We start from the raw sequence: 10,798 nt of genomic DNA, 5'->3' as shown, positions 1-10,798 counted from the left end.
ACTGGAGGCTTCCACTAGAGGCTTCCACTCACCACAGCAGAAAGAACACACCATACAGATACGGGAAGACTTTCAGCATATCTTTCCAGTCCACACTGTCCCTAGAGTTTTTCTGTACTGCACGCAGGATATGCAAGATAGCCTTCACATGAACACAAACGTGTCGTTAACAGCAAGTATATCTCCAGCCTTAGTTGGTTAGTCAGTCAGTCTGTATCTCTTTTCTCTGTTTTTTTTTTTAGAGAGTTGTTTGTCAGTTCATTTGTGCACTTTAGCAAAAGTCTTACATTCATTATAATAATCAAAACTAATATAAACTAATATAATATAAAACTAATAATTTACTTAAAACTAACAAAAACGTTAGAATAACCAGTGTAAATATTAAAACCAATTGAAAACCATATAACCCACCAGATTTTCTTAAGCTTTTAATAATAGGAATTTATATGTAAATAAAATAATTAATGTTAAATTGTCAAAATTAATTAACTTTTACATTTACATTTGTGATGTCAATCACTAAAAAATGTATTGTGTTATTCACCACAATATTCTGTGTTTAATCAATAATCATTATTTTTTGTAATGCTGATACTGTTCTGTATTTTGGGCAGGAGGATTGTGATAATAGTGCAGTGTGGTATTTCCTTTTTTACTGTATTATAATAACTCGGGGTAGTTCTGATCCTTTGTGAAATTAGAACATTGTAATGTGCTGAGTTACTGAGTTTCACTTGGAGCTTTAATATGAGGTTTCATAAATTTAGCAGCACAATCAAGTTAACTGAAAAATACACATAGTGGTGAATAAGTCCCAAAATTTCCCTCAAAACTGCTCTGCTTCAGTTCTAACTGAAGATTTGCTTCATTCAGAAGCACACAAACAGTCAGCAAGACAATCTGTTCTGCACCTAATGATTGTGTGCTATTCACTCATTTATGTTTGCAGAAATGGTTGGGAATTAAAATGTTTTATGGACTTTTATGGACCACATCAAAATGCCCCTTTTAAAAATATTAATTATAAATTATTCCTAGCTTTGTATCCAAAAAATGAAACATCAAAAATGTTCAGTACAATTAATAATGACAAAAAAAAAATAAGTGCCTTTTACTTGCAGTCCAGAGTTGTTTTAGCTAAGTAACACAATGGTACAACATACTGCTGCCACTGTCACGTGTAAGTAAAGTTACCAAAAAAAAAGCTATAAATCTGCTGGTGGGCCACTAATAATGTAATCTTAAAAGGTAATGCCAATACATATCTGCCATTTTGGCTGCCCCTCATATGGGGAAAATGACTTGAGTTTCCCCTAGGGTGCCCTTTCTTGCAATAGGTTATAATTATGTGCCCTCTAGAGCAGGGGTTGGCCATGGAAGCAGGAGTCCAGCACAATTTGCTGTTTACCTTCTAAGAGAGCTCCTAAACTACTTAACAGAAGAGTTGAATCAGGTATGTAAAACAGGAAAAGGAATCTGGCCCACCAGGGCTGGGTTGCACCAATTTTGTGTAAATTTCTTTTTACATATGTGTGTAAAGTCTCTGCTAAGCCCTTACTACTAATTACTTTATGCTGTATGTTGTGCCCTAAATAGAAATATATATTGGTTATCTAAAGGATGTAACCTGTCTCCCAACACCCGATAGCGAAGGTGATTCCTGTAAACCCACTTGACGCTCCAAACAAGCCATATAATGTTTTTATTGGTTTAGTTACAACTTACACCTGCTCACATCTATAAAATCTATATTATTGAGGCCCTAATAACACCATAGATTCAGTACAGCTTTGTGTATACAAAACCCGCTATGGGCCATGTATGTGTGCCTATGCACTTTAGACACTCTTCAGCAAGCTGGGGCGATAAAAAAAACTCACACATACACAAGAGAGTAATGTAGGCTACCTTACTGAGCGGGTGCCTCTGTGGTAAGACTTAGAAGTGAGACAAACAAGCAGTCATTGTTGTGCTGCTGCTGGGGGCATTCTCTTTCCAAGAGCTTAAATACTTTGGAGGCAAAGAGAAGGCGGGGGAGGGGAGGAGTGGAGAGGAGTGGGGGGAGGGTCTGCATATGTGTGGCTGTTGTCACTGGGAGCAGAGAGGGAGAATGAAAGAAGGAGAAAGAAGAGGAAGACAGCATGTTCTAGACTGAAGATACAGCACTGTCAGCCTGGAGGATTTGCACAGTGCTATGTTAGAGTGGATACACCTGGCAATGAGGAGGTAAGATGTATTTTGTGTGTGTATGTGTGTGTCTCTGAGAGACAGAAAGAAAGTCTTTTCCTTTTCTTAATTTTTCTTTCTTTTTTGCACTGTGCATTTGAATGAGAGCACAAGACAAATAAAAAGAAAGAAAAATGAAGTAAAAGGTCAATTGAATGGTTAGCAGTGTTTTTCGCTCACAGCAAAATGCAGATTGTTGTGTGTGAGAGAGGGGGAAATTTAATAGTTATGTATTTTCACTCACTCAGCCCAGGAATGGACACATATTAACACAGCCCACTATCAGTTTCACCCACTAATAGAACTAAGACAAAGTCCAAGACTACTGCATACACATGGTAACTTATTGTATTCTGTGTGTGCCCTGCAATAGTAAAAGTGTGGTGTAGTTCTGGGCTGGAGAGAATGACTTTAGCAGCTGGGACTTTTGTGTGCATTCATCACATTAACCTTTAAAGCACAGTGCAAGCAAGGCAAAGGGAACCACATAGCAGGGCATGTGTAGTTGTACTGGAAAATCCAATCTCAATCCAAATCTAGTTCATTAAATTCTGTTTAGAATGTGTTTGGTTCAGTAAAGCTGCACAACGAAGGCAGTAAATTCCTGCCTGCTTCTGTCATGGCCTTGTTAGCAAATGGGTCAAATATTCAAACAAATATCTTCCTTCATGGGCAATGCCCTGTGTGAGTGTGAGTGTGGGGGATCTTTGTAAATAGATCCCAGGCTGAATTCTTGGAATTCCATGAGCAGCCATTTCTTCAGGAAACAGGACTCTCTCTCTGCATTGTGCTTCAGACAGTAATAAAGAGAGAAAAAAAGTAGAATAAATAAAATTGCAACCTGTGTAAAAAGGGTTAAACACTGTGCAGCCATGGATTTAAAAGTGTTTATGGTTTAGGCTTTTGCAGGATTTTTGTTTTTACAATACTACTTTATTATTAACTATTTTCTTATATCCTTGTTAAAGTTCCTGACAACTCTGTTTATGTAAATGGACTATAGAATATATGTACAATGCTCTTATGGAAGAATTAGAAAAAGTTCTTAGTCTGACCATTATCTACCCTCTCCACAAGTCTCCCTTAATCTGCAATCTCTAATCTGGCTCCATCTGCTGAATCTAGATGCTTTCGCACATATAAGTGTGCATAGGAGCACACACACGAATGCACTGTAGTTAAATTCTGTCTTGGGGTTAATATGTCTATATTGAATGGTTAAGAATAGTGTGGATTATGCGATATTACTAAGATTACTGTCTTGCTCAGTTTACAATAGATACACTAGATTTATACAGTAAATTTCTGATCCATCTGAATTACCGCACACCCCCTAAGAACAGATAATACTTGCATGTTTGCATTTAATATATATTTAATTGGTTTCATTGTATCTTAGAACATGTGCATTTGTACAAGAAAAAATAGCCTTTATCTCTACAGTGTGTTAATTTGGGATGCATAGTAAAATTGCCATTATATTGGTACATCACTCCCTAAATATTGCAGATATTTGCAAAATTTAATATATCAAGGCATTGCAATATTTGTTTCACTACTGTATAAACTTCTGGAAAACACAGTATTGATTTGTATTAACACAACTACAGCCAAATATTTGCTAATAAAATTTATTTAAAAAAAAATAATTAAGAACCAAATTTCCTGCTAGATCTTTCTGACTGGATAAACAATACACTTTTGCACATGATGGTGTTTTTTAATATATTGAATTGTAACCTTTGTATCATATTTACTATCATAATAATAGATTCTTGCCAATGACCATACTTAGTATTTAATGCATTTCGGGGAAAAAAACAACAAAAAAAACCATAGGGAGATATTTTCTATATATTTTAGAAATGTTTACATGTCTGCAACTGCAAATATGTACATATAAAATAAGAGATAAAATCCACAATTTCTCTTTTGATGCAAATCTAAATTGCATGTACCAATATTTGATGTTGTTTAGTAAACAATGGCTTATTGTTCATGATAAGTTAATTAAATGGAAAGGTAATTAAGCACTTTCAAATGGTGATGACATGAATGGGTTTACTTATAATGGTCACTATTCAGAAGCACAGTGTGTTTTATTTTAGTTTTATTACAAATACACAGATAGTTACAGTCTGTTTTTCTGTCTCTCGTTTGGTAGATGTGGTAAAGATGCACTGGTCGTCTGAATGGGCAGAGCAACACTATGACGTCTCTTCCACCACGTCACCCCCTGCCCACCCTAAACCGCTATCATACCCACAGCCTAGTCGCCCTGGCTTCTCTGGCTATTCTGATGACATTAATGCCCTCAGTGCCTCAACCCTCCTGAAACGCTATGCTGAAAGATATTCCTTCAGTCCGGCGTACCCGGAGCCTGGGACATTCCGAAGAAGCGAGCCCTCCCAGGATGCCTGGTCTGTGGGCTACAGCTCAGAAGGGCTCACTGGGCTTGAGGCAGTAAAGGGGTCGTTGCCAACTGCAAGTAACCTTTCGGAGCAGTTTAGCACGGGTGCCATATCTCAGGATTACACTTCCACCTACACTGGCCCCCACTTGTACCATAAACCCACCTACCTGCCCCAGCCAGCGTTTGCCTTGCCACCTACCTACCCAGCTTCTGCCCCAGCTTATACCTATCCCCCCAGTCTAACAACCCCTAGTTCCCCTTCACTGCTTCCATCAGGCATACACACACCTACACCTCTGAGCACCAGCCTCCCAAGCAACCACAGCCTTCAACCTCTTAAACGACCTGAAGAGTTCCAGGAACTTCCTCGCAACAGGAAGTTTGGATTTGACCAGCCAAAAACGGCTCGAGTATCACCTTATGCAATCAGGGATAGCAGTGATCAGCCCATCAGCGATGGCATCGGGAATAGTAGCGCAGACCTCCAAAACTTCAGGCCAGACAGGCTTCTCTCACAGCCAGATTTAAAGGTAGACATGGTGAGGAAGACCAGTCATCTGCAGCCCTTGGAGGCACCCTCTTATGGAGGTCCAGATCAGTACACCTACCACTAAGTCTCCTTGAGTTATGCAATAAACGTCCTGTTTTCAGATGAGTAGTATCTCATTGGACGTGGGTATACTTGCTCTGTGTAAAACAGGGAAGAAATAATGATGAAAGATTATTAATAGCTCAATCACACTACCATTCAAAAGTGTATAAGCATAAATGTATAATGTAATACATGCATGTTACTCAGAACTCAACACTAAATAAGACCTCTAAGAGTGTGGTTTAAGTTCCAGTCCATGGCTACATATGCATTGTAAAAGCTACATTTGCATAAAACAAACTATTAACTAATAATACAAATATTAATTTGAAAAGTGATTCCAAACCTTTGAATGGTAGTGTTGGGGTTAATAATATTTGGAATTTTTCTAATTCAGCATAAGTGGTGCACATTTTCCTAGTCTACCATGTTTACCAAAATACTACTACAAAGTGGGTTCCACCACAAACTGACATGCAAACCTTTAAGTTTATCTGTGTGTCTCTCCATTTTATTTTCTTACGTCTGTAATTTGTTCTCTATCCTAGCTCATGCTGCCTCTCTAAGTAATCAATAAGTGTAGTGAAGCATAGCCCATAACCATGGCAAGCTCTGATCCACCGAGTCAATCAATAAATTCCAATCCAAAGGAAGGTGGAGATTGAGAGGTGAGAGTTCAGCAGATTTTGATTGTACTAAAGGTTTACATATATTTGAAATGTATTCAGGAACATAAATGTTTATATAATTCAGGTTTTGACTGTGATGTTTTGAGTTTACTTTCTGAAAATGTGCTGCAACATTGTAATGAATGCTGAATGAATATTACTGCTCATATAAAAAAAAAAACATGTTCACTCGCACACTACATAAAGTAAAGTATATATGCAAACGGTGTACCTCTTTAGAGGTTTCTCTGCAAGTCTTGAATGTAACTGATATCCTCAGGAATTATGAATGAAGCCATAGTTGTGTTTTTACTTTCCGATCTGCTCTTTTTGTCTTGTTTTTTTTTTTCTTCAGTTCACTATATGATATTGCACCTCAGGATCAAATGGTTTGATGATTGTTAAAAATGTCACGTTTTTGCTGAGGCATATGTCTCTTTGGAATGTTAACTTTCAGCTGCTATTGCTTACATTCATCTGTTATGCTCCTACTTTGTAAAATAGCTTTAATTAAAGACATTTTAAACACAGTATATTTTACATCAGTAGATAGAATTTGGGAATACTGTTATCATACAAAGCCAAAAGGAAGAGTGCTTCTTTCTTTTCCTGCTCTGCTGCTCACAGGGCCAACAAAGAACCACACACAGCTTCCCTAACCCTCCTGACATGCATCAGTGGCTGTACTGTGAGATGTAACCCCCACCCATTCTCTGTGCTAGAGGGATCTATGTAGTGCCGCACTACTTTTGTGATGTGAAGGCAAATGGCTGCTACTGTTCAAGTAAATGAGATTTAGACAGGTTTACAAATGGTTAACAAACTGCCTCAAGTGTGCTGACTACATGTGGTTATGCAATTGAGGAAAACAAACATTGCCAGTTGTTAGAAACCACTACCTCATGTTTGTGTTTACATTGATTTATGTTGAACATAGTGTGTACTTCTTTTTCTTTTTTCTCTTTATCTACCTCAAAAATCCTTTGTTCAAAATAAAAGCAACCATACCAATGCACACCTTTAAATATTGTGATTTTTTGTTCTTCGATACTTTACAAGTTTTATTTCCTTGAAAAAAATAATCTTTCATATTAAAAACAATTGATTTACTCTATGTAACAATATGCTTTTATATGTTAATATGTCCATGGCTCACAACCATATAACAGCTTTGGGTGTTTAATTTTGTTTTTTTAATAGTGTCCAGAATAATGCTAAATACCACATATATGTCTCTAGACTAGATCAAATCAATTTTGAGTATAATATACACAGCTTCTGTGACTCTTGAGAAACCCCCAGTCCTGAAAAGGAAGAAGTACAAATCATCCTTTGACTTTTACCCTTAGACCTCCCACTTTCACAGCTACTTTAGCTCTGCTTAGCTCTTTAAAAAGAACCCCCACCCCCAAACCTCCTGTGCAGCAGTATGCAGGGTGACAGATGCTCTATTATCTACAGACCCCTCCCCTGCCTCTAAATGTGCAGCCTACACACTCTAGCACACACACACACAAACACACACACATTCATACAGCCAACATACACACATATATATTTTTATGGTGTCCAGTTTTATGCTAAATAGCACATATTTGTCTCTGGACTAAATCAAATTAATTTTGAGTATAATATACACAGCTTCTGTGATTCTTGAGAAACCCCCAGTCTTGAAAAGGAAAAAGTACAAATAATCCAAATCAGACTTTTACCCTTAGACCACCCATATATACAGTTCTGGGAAAAAATAAAGACCACTTAAAAATCATGAGTTTCTTTGATTTTACCCAATTGAAAACCATCAAACCAAGATAAACTGCTTGAACTTTTGCACCAGGATGGGCAAAAAGTTACCCAAAAGCAGTGTGTAAGATTAGTGGAGGAGAACATGATGTCAAGATGCTTGAAAAGGTTATTTCACCAAGTATTGATTTCTGAACTTTTAAAACTTTATGAATATAAACTTGTTTTTTTTTTTTTTTTTGCATTATCTGTCTGAAAGCTCTGCATCTTTTTGTTATTTCTCATTTTCTGCAAATAAATGCTCTAAATGACAATATTATTATTTGGAATTTGGGAGAAATGTTGTCCATAGTTTATAAAATAAAACAACAATGTTCTTTGTACTTAAACATATACCTATAAATAGAAAAATCTGAGAAACTGATTCAGAAACTGAAGTGGTCCCTTAATTCTTTCCAGAGCCCTGTGTGTGTGTGTGTGTGTGTGTGTGTGTTTTGTAAAAGATCCTTTACCTGATCAATTACCAGCCTTAATATGTAATATGCTGATAAAGATGATGGCTCATCAGCAGGACAACTGGCCACAGTCTCAGTCCTGGTCCAGCAGCTCTGCTCTGCTCTGCGCTGTGTCTCAGGAAACGCTGGTGGATAATTATGTGGAATTGGGTGTTTGTTGAAAAACGTTGATACAGCACATAAATAAGCTAGTTTTTAGTAAGTCAGCTTGCAGCTAAGCTAATATAAAGGTGGGTGAGGCTTTGCTTCCCTCTTTCAACAGTAAGTTTGGTAGCTACTTGCCCCTAGCTTATCAGGCTAACTTCGCTGTCTTCTTTATGATAGGCACAGTGGCAGACAGTAAAATGCCAGTAGAAAAATGGTCCCATATAACAGGCACAAAAACAATACTTACACAAGGTAACGCTGTGAGAAACAATTGTTATGGTTGCTCAAAACATTGTTACAACCAGAGAATATTTAGAGAGGAGACTACCCACTGAAGAACCTCCTCCAGGTTTGTTACACCACCAGAGGGCGCTCCCAAATGAGTTCAAAAGGAATGCTGAAGAAAAATGGAAATATACAGGCAAGGTTATTATTATTTTTATTTATTAAAGATTTTTTTTAAAGAAAATATCTTATTAAACTTTCCTGTTATTAAAGGCTCATCCTGGACAAGTATTTAGTTACTACTTTAAATAGATGTTTTAGCCTTTTTGCTCTATTCACCCAAATTATTGACTACTTAATCACAGCTATAATAGTCATCATATAATTTGTTTGATTATTTGTACTGGAAATGCACTCATTTTTTAACACAGAAAACATACAACATTGTCACAACTCCAAACAGTTGTTAAACTTTTCAACGGCTCTGACCGTATCTTCAGTGTTAGTTAGCTAGCCAGTTATTTGTTGGGGCTGTAAAGCTATGTTGTGTGTGCTGTTATGCTGTTGTTGTGTGTGCTGTTATGCTGCTATGTTGTGTGTGCTGTTATGCTGCTATGTTGTGTGTGCTGTTATGCTGCTATGTTGTGTGTGCTGTTATGCTGCTATGTTGTGTGTGCTGTTATGCTGCTATGTTGTGTGTGCTGTTATGCTGCTATGTTGTGTGTGCTGTTATGCTGCTATGTTGTGTGTGCTGTTATGCTGCTATGTTGTGTGTGCTGTTATGCTGATATGTTGTGTGTGCTGTTATGCTGCTATGTTGTGTGTGCTGTTATGCTGCTATGTTGTGTGTGCTGTTATGCTGCTATGTTGTGTGTGCTGTTATGCTGCTATGTTGTGTGTGCTGTTATGCTGCTATGTTGTGTGTGCTGTTATGCTGCTATGTTGTGTGTGCTGTTATGCTGCTATGTTGTGTGTGCTGTTATGCTGCTATGTTGTGTGTGCTGTTATGCTGCTATGTTGTGTGTGCTGTTATGCTGATATGTTGTGTGTGCTGTTATGCTGTTGTTGTGTGTGCTGTTATGCTGCTATGTTGTGTGTGCTGTTATGCTGCTATGTTGTGTGTGCTGTTATGCTGCTATGTTGTGTGTGCTGTTATGCGTCTGTGTTAATGCTATTCTTTGTGTGTGTGTGTGTGTGTGGGGGGGGGGGGGTGTTTGCAATTTTACTGGTGGCAGTTATGCTGCTATGTTGTGTGTGCTGTTATGCTGTTGTTGTGTGTGCTGTTATGCTGCTATGTTGTGTGTGCTGTTATGCTGCTATGTTGTGTGTGCTGTTATGCTGTTGTTGTGTGTGCTGTTATGCTGCTATGTTGTGTGTGCTGTTATGCTGTTGTTGTGTGTGCTGTTATGCTGCTATGTTGTGTGTGCTGTTATGCTGCTATGTTGTGTGTGCTGTTATGCGTCTGTGTTAATGCTATTCTTTGTGTGTGTGTGTGGGGGGGGGGGGGGGGGTTGCAATTTTACTGGTGGCAGTTCCACCATTATTTATATTTAACCTCCTGATGTTGTGGTGGAGGGTGAATAAGGGTCTCTGCCAGTGCGCTGCTATTTGGTGGTCATTCATGCTCACTTTTGTTCAAAAATATACTGCATGTATGAGACACTTTTATTTATACATTAATATTTAAAATATTATTTCAGGGTCATATCTCTCACCCCTAATGGACTTTGTATTAGAGAACATGTTTGCAATTTTGGAAAGCGGTCAAAAGTCTGTGACAGTCATGACATTGTCACCTAATGATACAATTAAACATTGCAAACTTTGAACAGCATTGCAACATGTCTGATAAGGAGCATCACTTCATTCACTAGACATAATCAGTATTAAATGATGGACTTGTGTTTGCATAGTTTCTTCTGCTAAAATATCTGGATGATAGCAAGTGAGGTGTTCTCTTGTGAGTGGGTTTGAACACTGGTCAGCTTGCTTGAGTTTGAACAATGCCTAATAGTGGGCATTTAACATTCCTCAATCCTGTCCCATTAATTATGAGATGTATTATAGACAGACAGTATCTTTAATATGTCTATATTATAGCATTAAAATTTAATTTGCTATTTTTCAGCAACAGGTCTGTATGTTTTTAAGAAAGGAGTTTAGATATGTTTTGTCTTTACTTAGATTATGTTGAGATAAAATTACATGGGAAATTCCTTTAGTTCTCCTGTTGCTTAATAATAATTAGTAATATTGGATAGTGGAA

The 10,798-nt window shown here is 37.6% G+C and overlaps 1 protein-coding gene across 1 annotated transcript; it reads left to right on the top strand.

Moving 5' to 3' along the window:
- The first annotated feature begins 2,088 nt into the window (after positions 1 to 2,088).
- On the top strand, positions 2,089 to 6,917 carry si:dkey-195m11.8 (fidgetin-like protein 2). Its single transcript, XM_007254228.4, has 2 exons — positions 2,089 to 2,229; positions 4,394 to 6,917. Exon 2 carries the CDS (start codon positions 4,405 to 4,407, stop codon positions 5,254 to 5,256), a length of 852 nt encoding a protein of 283 aa, XP_007254290.1. The 5' UTR covers positions 2,089 to 2,229; positions 4,394 to 4,404; the 3' UTR covers positions 5,257 to 6,917.
- The last annotated feature ends 3,881 nt before the right edge of the window (positions 6,918 to 10,798 follow it).

This window comes from Astyanax mexicanus, chromosome 5 (assembly GCF_023375975.1).
Source record: "Astyanax mexicanus isolate ESR-SI-001 chromosome 5, AstMex3_surface, whole genome shotgun sequence".
NCBI classification, from domain to species: domain Eukaryota; kingdom Metazoa; phylum Chordata; class Actinopteri; order Characiformes; family Acestrorhamphidae; genus Astyanax; species Astyanax mexicanus.
This window is presented reverse-complemented; position numbering and strand designations above follow the sequence as displayed.

What these genes read in the sequence shown, in the direction of transcription:
- si:dkey-195m11.8 (XM_007254228.4), top strand. Translation starts at nt 4,405, where the DNA reads ATGCACTGGTCGTCTGAATGGGCAGAGCAACACTATGACGTCTCTTCC.